The following is a 19,175-nucleotide window of genomic DNA, read 5'->3' as shown; positions in this document are numbered from 1 at the left end:
AAGGGGCTCACGACAGCATCTGTGTCACCTCCCTGACTCTTCTGTGTCACCTCCCTGACTCTGACCAAACACTGGCAGGCTGCCAGGTTACATAGATGTTCTAGCTCATTCTTGTCGGAGGAGGGGGCTGAGCATAGAGGAGCTGCGATTGGATCCTCCCCCAAATCCTTTCTCCTGTCCATCCACCTGAACAGTCACCTTCTGCCCCCACCCCCACCCCCACATTTAGCTGTAGTCCTTTCCCTCTATCACAGCACCTTGTCTGGCCCCCTGATGCAAACTGGTGGCTTCTGGAGGGAGGGGCAGACTGCCATGGAGGAAGAACCTTCAACCAGAGAACATGGGCTCTTTGTCCATTCCATCTTCAGCCAAAGACGTGTGTCAGAGAGCTGACAGGGCTTGTGTGTGCTTGGGTGTGACTTCACGCAGGTGTGCTGCACAGTACGAGGAGAATGCCTGGCTTTCTGAGAGTGAGCAGTGGCCAGGGTGGTGGTGGGGCCACCATGACTGGCTCTGTACACCTGGAATGAGCATGCCCATGCTGAGAGAAGGGGAACACACGGGGAAGACAGCCTCCCTAAGCAGAGCTGAAGGTCAGTGCCACAGCTAGGAGCCCCAGAGGTGTGTGTGTGTGTGTGTGTGTGTGTGTGTGTGTGTGTGTGTGTGTGTGTGTGTGCTCAAGCTGAGCATAGCTCCTTGTCAGTTCATGGATGATCACATGAAGGTGCACAGTGCCCCCTGCTGGCCAAACAGCCTGATTACAGCAACCTGCCAACCCAAAGCCCTAGCTGGATCATTGCCCAACAGCAGGACATTGCAGAGTAGTAACTCCCTTTGCCTACATATCCCACCCAAGCTGAGGATCTGTCTCGTGTAGGCCCCCTTGTTCACTCTGTCACATGCCCCTTTAGAGAGGGAGATGCAAATCGGTTGTCTGAAAGCTGAACTGAGATTCTGTTGCCCTCTGCACCTCCTCCTGGTTAGTGAGGTGAGTGGGCTGCTAAGGGCCTGCTCCCTGGTGGTATCAGGAACCTAAGCCTGAGACACCCTCTTTGTGCTCTTGAGCAACCTCCAGAGTCCAACCCAGAAAAGAAATGATGAGTATCGATTTGGTGGGCGAGTCTGCCCCCTGCTGGCCTGAGCTGACACTTGCAGTCAGCACCCTCTCTTGCAGGAATTGGGAAAGTGAAGGCAAGATGGGGTGTGTGTGGTGTAGGTTCTGGCCCCCTCCTTGCTTGGTGTTCCATGGAAGCTTGTGGGGCAAGCCCTAGGCTGTTTGGGGGCGTGGGCTGAGTGTTCTGGCCTCCCAGCCTGGATCTGTAGCTTCTCCTTCCGGTTCCTGCTGTCTCCCACCCTGCTGAAGCAAAGGAGAGGAGCAGGGGAGAGAGAGGTTCTGCTGAGGAGCAGCTGACTCAGGCAGTGTCTGGAGAGCAGATGTCCCTGCTCTCCCACCCTGACTAGTGTCTAGTCCCAGTCATGATCTCATTTTCTCCTCACGGCAAATCACTGGGCAGGTAAACATATCCCAACTTATGGGTTCATCATTCCAGTTGCAGCAAGATTTGAATGGGGGCCTGGGCCCAGCACCTGGTGGGCAGAGACAAGCTAGTCTGGTCTACAGAGTGAGTTCCAGGATAGCCCAGACTTATATGAGAGGCTGTGTCTCGAAAAACAAAACAAAAACAAAAAAAGATTTGAATGTGGGTGGCCAGTAAAACTGTGACTCTGGGTTGGGTATTTCTGTGTCCTTTTTTTGTTTTTTTGTTTTTCAAGACAGGGTTTCTCTGTGTAGCTTTGTAGACCAGGCCGGCCTTGAACTCACAGACATCTGCCTGCCTCTTCCTCCTGAGTTCTGGGATTAAAGGTATGCGCCACCACCGCCCCAATGCTCGTTTGTCTTTACTCTGCTCCTCACAGAGAGGTGGTCCGTCTGTACCAAACACTTCTCGCCCTTACCTCATCTGGTTACTCACTACACTGAGAGGAAGTGTTTTGATACATTTTACAGGTTAACAATGGAGGCTCAGGAGTTTCCCGAGTGTCAGTGACAACTGGACAAGCAGGCAAGAAAAGGAGGGAGGAGGGTGTGACAGGACCCCCTCCCCGCCCTGCCAAAGGGCAAAGGCAGAAGAGAGGAGACCTGAGAAGCAGCTGGGTGGGGAGGTGCTGCTGTGTCTGTGTGAGGGTGCTGTTGACCTCCGAGCATAGGCTCCCAGCATGTCACCTTTCAGGAACACCAGAGTCCCAGAGAAGGAAGGGCTGAGAGCTGCTAACCCCTTTGGAATCTCAAGGGGCTGTTGTTGGTTCACTCCCCAACCCTGCCTGGCACACCCCCGCCCTCCTCAAGTAACAGGGACTCAACATAGCAGGGACGGTGGAAGGGCCATGTGACTTGGCCAGGGAACTTCTTGGCCCTCTCTTGGTCTCTTGTGCTGTTTCTGTATTTTTCTGTTTCTACATTTGCTTTTGCCACCCTCCAGCTCTCTGGTCCTCTACGCCTCCTTTAGCCTCAGTTTCCTTTTCATTCTGGAGGACTTGTCTCGGGTTTTGTACCCTCTGATAAGCAAGTCTGAGGGTGTGGCATCACAAAGGAGAGACATGACTGGCTGTTGTCCCAAGAGTTACTAGAGGGTGATGACAGCAGAATATGAAGATTGATGGTTTATTGGGAAACAAAAGCACCCAACCCAAACACCAGCAGCCCCCACCCCATCCTTGACCAAAAATAAATAAGATGGCATTCAATAAACCATATGTCCTTCTGCTTGGGCTCTGGGGCAGTGTCCACTCTGCCCACCTGAGGGCTGGCTTGGGCACATGAGAGGTTGGGTTGGATGAGATAAGCAGGCTGCTGCCTCCCTTTTCTGGTGTGGTCCTGGGCAGTCTGTGAGCTTGGCACTGCGTTCACAATCGCTGAGGTCTGACCTGTGGCATTCATTCTGCCTGTTCCAGAAGAGACCCTGTCCCTGTCAGACTCCAGCCCCTGGCCCCCACCCGAGTGTCCCATTGTGGGCTTCTGCTTCCATCTCTATCTTCAGCATGGGTCCAATGTCTCTTCCCCACCAAGAGGACCATTAGGGAAAGATGCTCTGAGGTCTGGTTTTCTTCTCCAGCAATTCAGGGACTGAGGGACTGGCCCCTGCCTGGTGCTGGTCAGTGTGCTGTCAGCTCTATGGACTTCTTCCGCTCCTCCCGGTGCTCTTCCCAGTCCTCCTCCGGCTCATATGTGCCTTTAACAACAGCCACTCGGTCGCTCAGGCTCAGGGAGGAGGGGAAGAGCAAGTAGAAGTAGAGGATGGCAGCCAGGATGGCTCCCACAATCGGCCCCACCCAGAAGACCTGTGAAGACAGGGTTAAAGTCAGAAGCTGAGCCCAGGGCTCATGGCCTTCCTCATCAGAACACAGTACATGGACTCTGAAAGGAAGTGGACGTGAAGACTTGCAGGTCTCCAGAGGGAAAGATGTCTTCCCATCGTGAGGACTGATACTGTCAGCCAGTTCTTGATGACAAAGTCATGGATCACAGACTCACAGACCCTTCAAGAAGGTAGGCAGAGCCCAGATCAGACAGGCTTCCTCATCCCACTTGAAAGAGAGGCAAGTGAACCTTCTGAGGAGACAAACAGAGCCCCCACCTCCCACCCCCAGCGCTGCGTCTTCTGCAGAGCAGAGCTGAGCCAGCGTTCCCCTGATGAAGCCCCAGCACCCTTTTTGGTGCTCCAAACCTGGCTGACATGTGAACACAACACACTGTCCAGAGGGACAGTCCCAGAAAGACACACTCCCAATATCTCCACTGGGGCAACATTAGAGGATAGATGCACAGAGAGACAGACAAAATCCTCAGAGGAGATCAACACACATGCCTGCTCACTCCACCCCTCCCTTCTGGCTGCATTTCAGTCCCTTCTGTGTTCCCTGCTCCTTTAAACCCCCAAGTTCTGGGCCCACAACATCCAGAAAGTCCAGTTCAGTCCACTGTGTTTTCAGCACTTGTTAGGGAGCCAGGGGAGGCCCACACTCACCCAGTGAGAGGGGCTGAACCGATCCATGACCACCGCTGGGCCGAAAGATCGGGCTGGGTTCATGGAGCAGCCGGTGAAGTAGATCTGGATAGATGGGGGGTCACAGTGAGGAGAGCACCATCCCTTCCCCTCCCACAGAATTCTGACTCTCTCAGGGTCACACAGTGCAGGGACCACCGACATCTCCAAGTCAGGTTTTCCCAGTTCCTAGGCTGCTGACTCTGTCCATGCTGCAGCCCAGCTGTTGATCAAACCATGTACTCCCAACCATGCCCTCTTTGCTTCTTCGCCTCTACTTGGGCTTGGTTCTCTCAACTCACCCTCCCTTCTACTCATTCCCATTGTTTCTCAGCCCAGAGAGGCTTCTTTGGGGGCAGGGGGCAAACCTACAGTCCAATAAGCTCAGAAGCCTCGAGACCAGGCCTTATCCTCTACCAGGTCTTAGCCTTCTCAGGAGACACTGTTCTAGGGCTCTACTATTCATCCTGCGTGACTTTTCTCCATGATACCCAGCTTGTGTCAGCACTACTCACCCCCACAAGATGGCCTAGTGTGACAGACAGGCCGATGGACAATGCTGGGGAGCCCACGGGGCTGGTTCGGCGGGCATCAGTGGAGGAGAAGATGCATAGTGCCAGCTGGAAGGTCAGGATTAACTCCACCACCATGGCCTTGCCTGGTGTTGTGCTGTTGCTGAGCTACAAGGGAAAGCTGCCTTCAGGTTCTGTGACAGGGTTAGTGTAGTGAGGGTCTGGCCTTCAAGGACACCTAGAGCCTGAGCTCTTGGAAGCCAAGTCCTGTGCATGAACCAGACAGCCATTTGTTGGAGAAACTGTATGTACTTCAGTGTGCACAGGCTTGAAGCTCAGGCCTGTAGCCAGAGGGCAGGGTGTCAGCGAGTTTTCCTGGGTGCCATCGTGTCAACGGCTCTGCCCAATCCCCAGCCCCCACAAGCTGGCATTTACCCTCCCTCCTGTGGGCAGCTGCCCAGTTTGCCTACTGCAAACAGCCCCTGGCCTCCTATCCGTGCCTGACCCGCTGCTGGTGCCAACCTCAAACCCGTCTCTCCAGTGTGGCTGACTCACGGCTTGACAATGGCCGAGAAAATCCTCCTCTGTGTTTGATTAATGAACCCAGTTCACATGGGACAGGGGGCTGAATCTAGGGCTGCAAAAATGGGGAGACAGCAGGGGGCAGGAGCAGGAGTTACAAAGGGGGGAGCTGGTACTTTGGGGGGTGTCACATCTCAGCTTCTAAGTGTAATCCCTATAACACTTGCTGTGCTATGACGCCTCCATGTAATGGAAGCTCAGGGAGATGAGGGTTACCACAGACCACGGTCATGATCCATGGCTCTTTGATAGGTTCATTAAAAGTGCTGGAGCAAGGGGATGACAAGAAAGAACTCATAGGTGAGCCTAGAAGCCGAAGGGCTGTTTCGGCAGCCATGGGGAGTAAGGCTAGGTGGAGCAGTATAAGAGGAAGGGGCAGATGAAGTAGAATCTGAGAAGCTGGGACAGGAGCACACAGGTTGGCCGGGAGGCTGGTAGGCCTGCTTTTCCTGGTAAAGTTGTGCACCTGCGTTTTGGTTGTACCCATTCTGAAGATGGAGGAGCATGGAGAGTCTGGTCTTAAATGTCTCCAGGGTCTCTGCCCACCCCCTCATAGTCTGGTGGGCACTCACCGCATTGACAGCCAGGTTACCCCGGGCATTGGTTGGCGCCAACCAGTAGAGGAGGCCTGCCCCAGCAATGGCGCCCACCAGCTGGGCTGCCACGTAGAAGACAGCTCGGAGCAGCGAGATCTGGTTGCCTACTAAGAGGGCCAGAGTTATGGCTGGATTGATGTGGCCACCGCTCACAGGTCCCAGAGCTTGAGCCAGGGTACCTATGGCCAGGCCAAAGGCGATGGAGATTTGCAGAATGGAGGGCAGCGCCGAGGGCCACTTGAGGGCCGAGCCCAGGCCAAAGAAGACGAAGATGAGGGTGGCCAGGAACTCCGCGAACACAGCCTTGAAGAAGGCCACTGAGCACACTTCCTTCTTCATGGTGGCCTTGGGGCCCCGGTGGCAGCGGCAGCGTCGCACGGAGGCCGTCGGGGCGGCGCTGGCAGCTGCGGGCGGCTGGCTGCGGGGCTCTGCGCGCGGTGCGGCGCCCACTCCGTGGCAGGCGGCCTGGCGCGGCCCCGGCAGGGGTGCGCTATATAGAGGGCGCGCGCCCCGCGGCGGGCAGAGCGCGGGGGGGCCGGGGGCGGTTCCCGTGCCCAGGGCCAGCGCAGCGCGCAGGGAGCGAGCCCGGCGGGCACGCGCTCGCCGCCCCCGGCCCGCGCGCCCCCGACCCCCCACCCGCACAGCGGCGGACCCGCCCGGGCCACGTGACCCATGCGGCGGTGTAGACCGGCCCCGAGGTCTGGGGCGCGCGCATCGTACGCTCCGCGCTGCTCCCGCGCCCTCCTGGCCGACGTGCGTTCCCGGGCTCCCGGGCTGGGCTGCTGCCTCCGGTCGCACGGAGCTCTGGAAGTCCCTCTGGCCGGCCTTCACCTGAGTACCGGGACGGCTGACAGTCTTCCCCCTTTCTGCTCCTGCTCCTGCTCCTGCTCGTCGAGCTTTTGGTCCAGCTCCTCCTTTTCCTCGCGCGACCGGAGCATCCTGACCCGGCTTCACCCACGGCCGGGCCAGAGTGATGCGATTCTCGGAGGACAGCGCCTCTTAGCTCCCTATCCGCCCGTGGCGGGGGCGGTCCGGCGATCGTGGGCCTCTCCCCGGTCCAGCCCGGCGTGAGCGGGGGCGTTGGATAGGGAACGCAGTGCCAGCCTACCTTGCGCTTGGCAATCCTCGACGCCACGTGTGGCAGTGCGGGTTTTAGGAGACATTTTCCGTGGCAGTCCCTGGGGGCCCTGGGGTGGTGACTGACTTGGGTTTAGGAAAGAGGCCCTGAGACTGGGGTCAGAGTGAAGATGTCTTGGCCTCTCCTGTTTCCGACCCTGAAGTCTGCTTTCTTCTCTCTTCCTCCTCAACCAGCCTCTGGCGGTCCATTTAAACCCTCATTTAGTTTTGGTCGCTCTCCAAGTGGCTGTCTGCTTCTTATCCCTGTTGGTCTTTCATCCACCGTGGCGGTCTCAGTTTGTATCTGTCTCTGACTCTCTATCCGTTTCTCTCTCTCTCTCTCTCTCTCTCTCTCTCTCTCTCTCTCTCTCTCTCTCTCTCGTGTGTGTGTGTGTGTGTGTGTGTGTGTTCATTCGTTCATCTCTGTCCCCTTCTCCATTAGTTCTCTTCACTGTTGTCTTCTAAGTCTTCATCTTTCTGCCCGTCGTTTCTCTAACTCTAGGTTTCTGCTTTTTTCTTCCTTCCTTTTACAGTCAACCTGCCTATTACAATTTCTAGCTATTCTCTGTTTCACAGTTTTTTAGTCTCTTTTAACCTGTGGGTCTTTGTTTCTGCCTGTTTCTATCCCATTTGCCTACCTCTGACTTTCATACTGTTTGTCATTCTGGCTCTCACTCCCACCCCCATCAAGGCCTTCCACATTCTGAGTGGGCGACACATTTTTCTAGTTCCCAACTCCCCCTTGTCTTTGTCTCTTCCAGGACCTCCCCTGCTGTTCTTAGCCCTACCCAGGTTTCATATGTGTGGAAGGAGGTTGGAGGGCTTTCCCAGGGCTTGGGGGCAGGGCAAGGACCCACCCTCAGGGTCCTGGGAGAGAAGCTGCACCCCTCTGGTCCCCACATTCAAACTTGAGCACTTTGCACTGTGCCAGCCATAGAGCAAGGCTCATCTCATGCTATGATCCCTTTTCGAAGCCTCTTAGGGCAATTCAGTGCTAGGGTGCCACAGAGAATAAGATATGTGTGTCCAGCAGGGCATGAAAGGAGGTGCCTGCAGAGAGGCAAGAACCTGGAGGAGGGACTCCCGGCCAGGTGGCAGCTAAGAGGCCAAACAAAACAGGGTCCAAAGAAACCCTGCTATTGTTCCCCATTCTGCCTGGCATTTCCTGCTGAGCGACTCCTCCCCAACGGCTGAAGTCAGTCAGGTGGACTGTTCTTTTCTCCGTGGGGTTTTGAAGCTATGCCCCCAGCAGGGCACTGCAGCTCCAATCAGGATTTTCTTCAGGGCTTGGGGTTCAGATTGGAGAATGGCCATGATCTCCTCAGAGACCTTGAGGCCAGACACCTACCTTCTTTTCTGCAGCACTTAATTTGCCTTCCCTAGGCACATTCCGTCCTTTTCTTCTTCTTCTTTTTTTTTCTCCCTTCATCTTCTGTGTCCAGGCAATGTCTTCCTGAGTCCATAGGTCTCGCAATCTATCTTCCTAGAGTGAGCAGGACTCAAGTGTTCCCTGGAGACTGACCCATCACAGGAAGTTCCTGCCTGAGAATTTGAGCCTTCTCTTTCCCAGCTAACAAAGAAAATGAAAAGGTCAAGAACTTGTTCTTTCTGGGAATACAGCTCAGTGGTAGAGCCCTTGCCTAGACTATGTTCAATTCCCAGTGCTGGGGAGGAAACAGGCTAGTTTGGGTCAGTCATGGTAGCTCACATCTTCCATTCCAGTCTTTGGGAGGCAGAGGCAGGAAGATTTCTATGAGTTCAAGTCCAGCCTGGTCTACAGAGTGAGTTATAAGTCAGCCAGAGACTACATAGTGAGACCCTATCTCAAAAACAAACAAAAGAACTAGTTCTTGCCATTTTATGGGTTAAAATATAGGTTGGAATGGTCTCTACTGTGCAAGTGATTTAATTCCAAGCAACCTTGTGAGGAGACCAGTCACTTGCTCAGGCTGGCACAGTGGCCTAGGATAGAGACCACAACTTGCTACACAGACTTGGTCACAGGGAATGGCATTGGTGTGACCAAAGGAGGCCCCATCTGTCAAGCTTCCCCCAGGTGACAGCCGGTTCTGTTTCCAAGGCTTATGTCCAAGGCCTTTCCATCTCTCTACCCATCAGGGTCAGAAATGATGGGAGAGAGTCACTGGCAAAAATACGGGAATGTGGGAAGAGAAAGGAGCCTGTCACCCCAGAGTCTGGGTGGAGACTCTTACCAGCCAAGAACCAAGAATTCCAACACAATTGGCAACATTTGTTTAAGGCCTTTCTCCTTTCCCAACCATAGACCCTTGGTTTATTCTAACCAACTTGTGAAATTGCTGTTGTGTCTCTTGGTGTCTCCTTATCTCATTGTGATCCCACCCAAGACACCTCTGGAACTACTTTATAATCTGTCACAGACAGGAGACTCAGACTAGCTCAGAGTCAATAATTCCAATGCAAAGAACATTTGCTTAAGGCTTCTTCCTTCCCAGTGGTAAACCTGTTAATTTTCTAGGAATCTCACCAGAAACCCCCTTTACAATAAAATAACACATTCTAATCCCTTTGTGCAGCCCTATTGGCTTCTGGTTTTATTTTATCAGATTGTAATCCTATCCAAGGTCCCTCTAGAGCCACTTCCAGAGCCACCCTGAAATCTCATTTATTGAAGAAAAATAGTTTCTTAGCAACCCTTTGAGAGCCGCCAACATGTTATATATGGCTAAGACTTAGACATTTCATTGGGATTCAGAAGCCAATACCTACACACTCAGGTAGTTCTAATTTTTCTTTTAATAAAAGCATCTTTTAATGAACTCCACCTCTGCTTCATATTGGCTTCTCCTGGAGTTCTTTTCTGTGTCAGTGCCAGGGATCTGATTTGAACTAGAGATCTCCGGCATTTGTGGATGACAATGTGGCCGTGATCCCATTCCTGCCACGGCTGTCATAGGCACTAGATTTTAGAATTGGGGGCTGGAGTGATAGCTCCATGGTTAGGAGCACTGGCTGCTCTTTCAGAGGACCTGGGTTCCATTCCCTGAGCTCACATGGTGGCTCACAATGGTCTGTAACCCAGTCTGAGGGATGTCCTATTCTAGCTGTGCACACACGGTGCACAGACATATATGCAGGCAAAACGTTCATGACACTTAAGGGAAAATAAAAGTAATCATGATAATAATAGTAGTAATTGTCTTTGTGTCTGGCTATGGTGGCACACGCCTTTAGTTCCAGCACTCAGGAGGCAAAGGCAGGCAGATCTCAAAGAAACCCTATCTCAAAGAAAAAATAAAAGAATTGTCTTTGTCCTGTGCACTCAAGGTCCTGATTTTCCTGCTCCAAAATAAGTTCCCTGGGAACTTTTGGGTTGTCTTCCCACTGTGGCAAAGGGGCTAGCTAGCTAGCATCTCTCACAAAAAAGCTCCTCTTCCCTCTCTCCTAATGTAGGGACCTCTGGAAGGAGAGGGCTGGGTGGAAATGTTAGGGACCTGGGATTGTCTGGCATGTGGATTATACTGACCACTTTCTTTTCTTTTTTAAATTTATGTTTTATATTCCAATCCCAGTTTTCCCCTTCCTCCTCCCCCACCACACTTTTCTTCCCCCCACCTCCCATCTGTTCCTTGGAGAGGGTTATACTAACCACCTTTAAATTGTGGAAGAGAGAAAGCATTTATTGACAAATGAGCATTTATTGTTTACTCTCTGCAGAACACTGTGTTAGATAAGGCCAACAGGGAAAGATGGTAAGAGAATGCCTCCAAACTGGCTACACTGTGCCTGAGAGGCATGGTATACATACAGGATCACAGCTTAAAGATACAAACATCAAAGCAACTTTGGGAGGGATGAAGTTATTCTGCACAAAGTGGGAAAAAAGGAAGGATGCCCCTAGGACAGCTGTGTGTCTCCATAGCTTGTGGACCTGGAAGTCTGTCTACCTGCCTCCATGCTGTCCTGTGTCTGTCTAGTTTGGGTGTGTCTGACCTCCACCTTCTTGACTGGGTGTTCTTCAAGGGCAGGAACCACCCATGAGTCCTTGTGTCATTTCCTCCTGACCCCATCACCGCCCTCTTCAAAGCTCTCTGTCCACTACATGACAGGGACTTGGACTGGGATGAACCAGCCCAGCTGAGTGTTCTGGTTTCTGTTAGGGGTTCTCAGGAAGGACCTAGGGCTTGCCTCAGTGGGAAAATATGCTATTTTGTGTAAGACAGCCTGGGTTCAAGTCTTGGCTCTGCTGTGTTTTAGCTGTGTGTCTTTGGGCCAGCCTTTAGGGCCTCAGTTTCAGGATCAAATGGGAAAAGAAGCTTTTGTTCTGCCTATCTCATAAAGTTGGAATGTTAAGGAATTTGTTTGGAAATTGTAAAGCCTTACATGGCTGGGGGCTATGACCTTTCCTGAACCCAACTGGAGGTTTCCATTGGATGAGTCAATACATAGGAAGTAGCCTGCCCTGGCGCTGGACACAGAGAAGCTCTTCACTCTATTCCTCTATTCTCCCATTATTTAGAATCCTGCTTTAACCTCTGGCCCCAGTCTTGGGGAGGTTGTGACTCAGGAAGTGGTTCAGATACATTCTTGACCTTCCAGAGGGGTGTGTTAAGGGGTAAAGTGGAGTGGGGATATATGCCTTGATGCTTTGAACTTTTGGGGCAGTGTCCGAGGGGCAGCCCCAGAGGTCACTGAAGCCATTTGTGTGGCAGACATGAGGTCAAGTCACTGTCACCAGCTGTTGGAGTATGGGAGGCCCTCTCCACAGTGCGTATGTCCAATGTGCCTCTTCTGGCCTCCAATGAGAAATTTGGTTAAGGAGACAGAAGGGTCACAGTTACAGAGATGTCACTTAGATCTGGTCACATGAATGGGTGCCGGAGTATGAGGCTGGTGTTGGGGACAGATGCAGTCAGAAGCCTTGAGAGGGTGGGGGTGACAGAAAGCTGAAGAAGGGGCTAAAGGTGTGAGCCTTAGATTAGCGGCTGCAGAGAGAGGAAAGATGCTGAGGAAGGAGGTGGAAGACTGCCAGGTAGCAGGCAGTAAGGGAAGGTTCAGAGCCTGGGCTAGGAAGGGGCAGCGCCAAACCCAGCTCCTTCTGCCTGGACCCTGGGGCCCCAGGGTTCTCGTTTGCTTTAACTACCAATTACAAGAAGTACAGAAAGTTAGAGATCTGGCCTCTTCTGCTTTCCCCTACTGGAGAAGGCAGCAATAATGAAAACAAGCCAATAATGTGTGATGGTGGTGGAAAGAACCACAGTTCCCATAGAGTCTTTATATGCATGTCTCACTTAATCCCAGTTTAATCTCACTTGAGAAACGTTGCCCTGCACTGAGCATTTGCAGTTTGGTTTCCAGATTTTGACTCGCTTCTGCCCAGTCAAGTCACTACCTTTCTCTGGAACAGCAGACTGAAGGTCCACACACAGTCAGGCAGTGGGAGCTGAAAGAGGGTGGATCCCAGGGCAGGGAGGAAGGAAAGGAAAGAGGAAACAGAGATTCCTGGGGAGGAGGGGCAACAAGTGATGGAGGGGTGTTGCTTGGTGCCTGTGGTTGCACGCCTGAGCACCTTGCCCTGCCAGCCATAGGCATGTGCTGTGTGCTGGGCTCCAGGGCTCACTTGCGAAACTGAGTATCTCCTTTCAAACAGTGTCTAATTGCAAATCCCCCCTCTCCCAGGACAAAAGCTGGGGCCCTACAGAGGGCTTTTGTTTTCTTTGCCCAAGTGGAAGACTAATCTTTGGGTGTGTGTGGGCTCCCTGGGTAAGGGGGTCATGCCCACACTCATATGCTTGTCTCCTCCTCCCGGTTGAAGAGCCCTCCCTCGGGGCAGAAAGAAAGTCCTTGGAAGACAGGAGGAACAATCCTCCCTTCTTCAGAGGTCATGTCTAGGGGACTTATTCTCTAATTGACCTGTTCCTTTAAGCAATGAGTCCTGGCAAGTCTCTGGCCCAGGACTGCTATTGGTAGAGTCTTCCCAGAGAGTTGAGGAAGAGGTTGGAGACCAGTCCCCCACCCCTTCCCGGGCCTGGCTTGCTAGGAGGATTCAGCCATAGCAGAGGAAGTGGATTTATTACAGGTGCAGGAGGAGACGTCCCCGGACCTGTATCATCATGGACATTCAGGGTCACACTCAGGCACACGTAGACCCTGCACGTGAGGAGAGAAGCATGCAGAAATGGACGGTCTACACCCGAACAAAACCAGTTACTAACCACAGACCTCCAAGGTGGTCTCTATGCACATCACCCCCTGTACCAGGTGCGGGTTCTCCAGAGCTCTCAGTCCTCCCGCCGCCGGCCTGCTTTCCCTCCCCACCAGCTTGTTCCCCAAGTTCCTGGTTCCCTGCAAAGGGCGAGCCGGATGGTCGCTGAGGCCAAGACTTTGGGGTGGGGGCGATGCCAGGCTCCCGGGCGAGCCCCTTCGTGAGGTTCACGGCGCTCGCGGGCGCTGGAGCAGCCACTTTGCACTAGGGTCCGACCGCAGGCCAGGGGGAGGGAGGGTGCGAGCCGTCGGCGGGCAGCGCTGTGGTGGAGAGCTGCGGGGCGGGGCGGGGCGGAGCGGGGCTCTCATGCCTTGCTCCCGCGCGGCAGGCTCTGCGGGGAGTGGAGCTCCACCGACTGCCGCCGCCGGACCTCGCGCTCCTCCCAGTCGGTGTCCGGCTCCAGGCCCTTGAGCACAGCCAGGCGCTCCTGCAGGCTCTTTGCAGAAGGGAACAGCAGGTAGTTGTAGAGGAGAGAGCCGATGATAGCACCCACCAGGGGTCCGATCCAGAAGACCTGGAGGGGTGGGGAGAGCAGAAGTTCTGGCACTGGCTCACCCGTGTCAGAACCCCCCCCCCCACACACACACACACATGCTGCTGTCCAGGCTGTGTAGGAACCGACCCTCAGGAGCCATAGTCAGCATGAGCTGCCAAGGGCGACTTGTTAGTGTGGGGGGCGAGTGGGCTGCCTGCCTGGCTGTGAGTTCGGATTCTACCGCTTGTGTGAACTTGGACAACTCACTTTCACTGAGCCTGTTTCTTTTTCTTACAAAAATGCTCACTTCCTAGAGATGGGGCAATTAAAAGGGCCACAGTTTGCAAAGCTCTGAGAACAGAGCCCAGCACATACAGAACACTACTATTAATCCTGAGTATCATTTATTGGGTTCTGAATGCCACACACTGTATTATGGAGATAAACTCGCTTAATTTCCCCAAGAGAGCCAGTAAAATACTGCCTGTTACCTTCATTTATAGCAAGGGACAGAGGAAGTCAGAATCATTGACACAGCTCTGGAGGGTGGAACAAAGGTTTCCCAGGACCTCAGAACAAGCGGAGAGGGATTGAGAAGTCCACCCCTCCATCCCCCCCCCTCCCGACACTACACACAGATATATTGTAGTCCCCTAATGTCTCTCTGGGATGATGTCTAGGAATGGGGAAGACAGGTTTGGCCATTACCCAGTGGTCATCAAACTTGCCAGTGACGACTGCTGGAGCCAGGGAGCGTGCAGGATTCATGGAGCAGCCTGTGAAGTAGATCTGTAGAAGTGATGGGCAGAGAAGAAGGGAAGTGAGAGCAAGGCCGGGCATCCTCATCCCCCTTCCAGTGGTTGAGAAGCTTGGATTCAGCTGAAAGTGAATCCATGAAACGTGGATGAGTGGTGCACACCTTTTGTCCCAGCACTTGGGAGGCAGAGGCAGACAAGATCTTTGTGAGTACAAGGATAGCCTGGTGTACATACCGAGTTTCAGGCCAGCCAAGGCTACATAGTGAGACCCAGTCTCAAAAACAAACAAACAAATAAACAAAAACAAAAACAAAACAAAACCCCAAAACAAAATCAGCCAACCAAACAAAAAACAAGGAACCTCTATAGGTGGTTAATTCCTGGGTTTATATTACTTGAGGCTGGAGGGCTGGCTATCTGCCCTCTAGGGGTGTGAGGGAGCCACAGCTTTAGATTATGTCTTCCTTGGGCATCCTGTGTGACTGTCCCTCTGGGGAGTTGTATGTGTCTATCCCTACAGTGTCCCATGTGGATGTTTCTTTGGGGAACATGTATGTTTTGTTTCCTGTAGGATGGCTGGAACCTGTGGCCATGACTTACCCCAAGGAGGTGGCCCAGGGTAACAGAAAAACCGATGGAGAGAGCAGGGCTGCCCAGGTTGTCACTGCGGCGTTCGTCAGTGGAGGCAAAGATGCAGAGTACCAGCTGCAGGGTCAAGAAGAGCTCTACAGTCACAGCCTGGCCTGCTGTCGCGTTGTTGTGGAGCTGGGGGGCAGAAAGAGGGGGCTGAGTGGAGGGAAGCAGGTCACACTACCTGTCCCCCTTGCTTAGGGCTCTGTGGAGGCCTCTAGGCTGAGAGCCAGAAAACTGCTCTTTCTACCTTAATTGTAACCACTGCCCCTTCTGGATCCTGGCCCCAAGGCGGGGATGGGGGGGGATGGACCCCCGACAGCCTGAGGGTGGGAGGTGGATCCCAGAACCTAACAGATGAGTAGGCTGAGGTTTCCGATTGCAGCAGGAAGCACTGGGACTGGAAACAGAACTTTATTTCTCAGTCACACTGATGCAAGGAGATGCTGGAGATGCTGAGGGGATCAGTCTTCCTGTGGTCCCACAGTCAAGGAGCTTATAGTCTGGAGGGTCACCTCTGCCTTCTCCTTTCCCCATTGCATTCAGACTTCTGTCCCTAGAGTTGCTCCCTGCACACCCTGTGGATGCTGGGAGGGTGGGGTTAGAATGCTGAAGGTGAAGCCTTCATACCCCACATGGGGTCCCCATGGTCACTGCAGCCCCTGCTGTGGGGAAGAAGAGAACTTGGGGCTGAGCTAAGAGGCCCTTTCATAACCTGGCCGCACCCAGCACTGGATTTCTCTCTGAGTTTTGTCATCCTGTACCCCACACCCTGCCCTCTGGGGCTGAGCACTGCACAGGGTGGCCCGGTGACAATTCATAACTCCCACACTCCTTCTCTAGGTCCTGAGCTCCTAGCCTGGCACTTCAAGGTCTTTCTAGGGTCTAGCCTCAACCTCTACTATGCTACAACCTGTTAGAGACAGGAAAGAGGACTTGGGACTGCTGCTTTGGAGGCTTTTGGTTTGCTGGGAACTATTTGTTTTGGTCTCAGTGGCTGATAAAACCAATCCTGGAAGATTGGTGATGACAAGAGTGAGCCTCCACCCCCACTCCTGTTGGCAATTGCTGTTCAGGGAGATGGTCGTGATGTGGATCCGATGTCACACAGCCAGGGCTGTTTCTAGATGACACTGCTTACTGACTCCATGATTTGGGCCCACTAAATACTGGCTTATAACTTCAGGGTGGGGAGGTCTTAGAACTCAACTTACAGGGCTGCACCAAGGATAAGATAGGATGTGGCCTGGCATAGAGCGGATCTGCCTCAGTGGCAACTTCCTGGGGTCCAAGCTGACTCTTGGTAGCATCCTTAGAGAACACTGAGCAGCTTGGGTGGTCACTGGTCTCTCTCTCACACTAGCCTCAGGGCAAACGGGCACTGTGCTGCCTTATTCTAGACAGACAGGGTTCCCTCTACCACCCAAGATGGCTCAGTGCAGAGGAACAGCATTTGGTGGTGGCTGCTGGGCAGGCTGGGAAATGTTGGAAGACAAGGGCTGGCCACTTCCCAGGGCCTTAGCATTCCCAGTGCCTTCCTGCTGGAGAAAGAAAGTCTGAGGCATTCTCTCAGGAAGATCTCCTTAGACTCTAGCTGGATGTCTCCCTGTTGCCAAACACACTCATTTAATTTTGAATGGAAATAGACACACTCTGTCCCTCACCTCAGCCCCTTTACCTTTTGGGCACTAGGTGGCCAGCCTCACTGTGTTTTCCATATTAAAGAAGAGTGCTTCCTAACTGGCGGACCTCTGTCCCACTCATGGGGAAAGCTGTTTCTTCAGTTGAGGAGAGTGTGTGCAGGGCAGAGGGACTGAGTAAGTGAGAATGAGGAGGAAGGAGGCAGGAGAGGTTCTTGCTTTCCTGGTTTGGGGTAGGGGAACAGAGTGCAAAAGGGATCCCTAGATTCCTAGGGCTGCACAGATTGGAGAGGAGAGGGATCATGGCTCCATTGTCTCCTCTCAAAGTGCCCCAGGCATTGTGTACCACAGAACACAAAGGCACCACTGACTGGGAAGCTCCCGGAGTCTCCCTGCAGGCTTCTGTTGGGTTCTGTAACTCTGGCATGAACAAACTCTAGAACATTCCATCTGCTGCTTCCCTGCCCAAGTCTGTTTCTTTGTCTGTGATGCAAAGCCCAGGTGGTAATTAGGAAAATTGGTTGAGGGTTTAGCGCAACCCCCTCCCCAAGCGTGCCCCTCCCTTACAGAGCTGTCAGTGTTTGGCCCATGAGGAACCCTGTCCAGTCCTCACACTGTCAGCGCTGCCCAGATATCTTATCCCTTCCCTTTCTCGATCTTTGCAACTGCACCCCGAAGTTCCCGAGGCCCAAAGGCCAGTTTGCCTGTACTAGGGTGCTGTGTCTAGCTGGACTCTACTGGAATCTTACTCTGGAGTCCAACAGAAACCCAAGCCCGCTCTCCCTTGGTGGTACTGCATGGAAGGTCCCACTGGTGGCCCCCAGGATTCTGCTCCTGGTGACTTGGTGGCTCTCTGCCCAGCTCTCCTGGGGTAGCTGACCGTGTTCCCAGCCTTAGGCTCTCTGTGTCCCCATTCAGCATGTCCCACACATCTTATCTGGCACAAGGGTTCTCAGCATCTGCCCCTCCTAGAAGCGACAAAGCTGCCTCCAGCTACTCACAGCATTGACAGCCAGGTCCCCGCGGATTTCTATTGGAGTAATCTCATGGAGTATGGCTGCTCCGGCCACAGCCCCCAGCAGCTGCGCAGCCACATAGAAGGCAGCTCGGAGGAAGGAGACATGGCAGCCCACCAAGCAGGCCACAGTCACAGCAGGGTTGATGTGGGCCCCGCTGACATGGCCCAGAGCCTGAACCAGGGTGCCGATGCCCAGGCCAAAGGCCACGGCGATCTGGAGCACAGAGGGTGGGGAGCTGGCCCACTGGAGGGCTGAGCCAAGACCAAAGAAAACGAAAAGGAGAGTGGCCAGGAATTCGGCCAACACGGCCCGGGAGAAGGCTATGGATCGGAGTTCCCACATGCTGCTCAGCCTTCTGAATCCTGGCCAGTGGTCTGGGCCACGGGGGTGGCTTTTCCTCGCCCCCTCTCTCTTTCTCTCCGCTCTTTCTCTGGTCCTCTGCGGAGGCTGGGTCTTGGGCACTTATACGGCCTTTCTATCCCGGATTTGGGCACGTGGGGTAGAGGAGGTGTGTCTGCCAATGCCATGCTCTCCCATGGTGGCCTTGCCCCCACCCTGCCCCTGCCCACCCAGTGGCCTATCATACCATCTTGGCTTTCACAGCTGACTAATGTTCTCCTCATTAAGGAACTCTAGATAAGGATTGACGTCCCCTGTTTTCCGTGTTTGTTCCCTCCGTTACCCCAGGGAGCTGCCCCAGGGCCTCCACAGCACCCACCGTGACCCCCACCAGTAGCACCAGTTCCTGCAGAGCAGACTGTGTCCACTGACCTTCTCATTGACTAAGAGGTTGGTCAAAGAATGGGCAATGCCTCATTCCAAACCAACTGTGAGGGAACTGTTGAAGCTACCCCTCTACTGACTGGATGGTCTTCTTTCTGGAAGGGGATGGAAAACAACTGGATGACCTGTGACAAATTCCAAGGAAAAATTCTTGGGCTTACTTTCCTGCAGTTAATCACCCATAAGTCATTAGCTTCACCTTCACCCAGGAGCCCCAGCCAGAGAGCAACTCCCATTGCCTGGAGCCAAGGGTGGCTCAGTGGCCCTGGGATCCTGGTCCGGCATGGTGAAGTCACCTAGGGTCAACTTAGGAAAATGAGAGCTTTGAATTTCTGTGGCACAGCTAGCCCTATAGGCTCGAGGAAGCCATGGTGCCTGCCAGTCACTCTCTAGTCTTGGTACCACTCAAATTGGTCAGTGTTCAAGTGAGGCCACCCTGTTGTCACAGCTGCTGTGGCTGTTGAGGCCTAGGAGATGGACTTACCCCATGCCTCTTTCTTCTTTGGAGATCCAAAGGTGGGTGAACTCAACACATCCAGATAATGGGCTTTGAGTCCTCACGGCCAGCAGTAGTCCTAGGAACAGACTTATGCTATGGTTAAAGGGGGAAACTGAGGCCAAGGGAGGGCCAGTTACTAATTCAAGGTGTCCCAGAAGGTTGGTAGCTGAGCTGGGACTAGAACCTAGTGTGGAGTGGTATCCATGACACCCTCTTCTGCTGAGGCCTGCTCTGAGCTCTCCTTACCTGGACACTTCCCACACATTTGTTTTCAGAAT

At 53.5% G+C, this 19,175-nt stretch overlaps 2 protein-coding genes across 2 annotated transcripts; both read right to left on the bottom strand.

Moving 5' to 3' along the window:
• Positions 1–3,153: 3,153 nt before the first annotated feature.
• Aqp5 (aquaporin 5) lies at positions 3,154–6,072 on the bottom strand. Its single transcript, XM_027396550.2, has 4 exons — positions 5,710–6,072; positions 4,559–4,723; positions 4,026–4,109; positions 3,154–3,339 (listed from the first exon to the last, which is right to left on the bottom strand). The coding sequence occupies exons 1-4, from the start codon at positions 6,070–6,072 to the stop codon at positions 3,154–3,156; spliced, it is 798 nt and encodes a 265-aa protein (XP_027252351.1).
• A 4,495-nt stretch (positions 6,073–10,567) lies between these two features.
• On the bottom strand, positions 10,568–18,046 carry Aqp2 (aquaporin 2). Its single transcript, XM_027396548.2, has 4 exons — positions 17,598–18,046; positions 14,927–15,091; positions 14,277–14,357; positions 10,568–13,607 (listed from the first exon to the last, which is right to left on the bottom strand). Exons 1-4 carry the CDS (start codon positions 17,955–17,957, stop codon positions 13,398–13,400), a joined length of 816 nt encoding a protein of 271 aa, XP_027252349.1. The 5' UTR covers positions 17,958–18,046; the 3' UTR covers positions 10,568–13,397.
• Between the last annotated feature and the right edge of the window lie 1,129 nt (positions 18,047–19,175).

This window comes from Cricetulus griseus, chromosome 2, assembly GCF_003668045.3.
Source record: "Cricetulus griseus strain 17A/GY chromosome 2, alternate assembly CriGri-PICRH-1.0, whole genome shotgun sequence".
NCBI lineage: Eukaryota > Metazoa > Chordata > Mammalia > Rodentia > Cricetidae > Cricetulus > Cricetulus griseus.
Note: the sequence above shows the minus strand (reverse complement) of the source record. Positions and strands in the feature narration are given on the sequence as shown.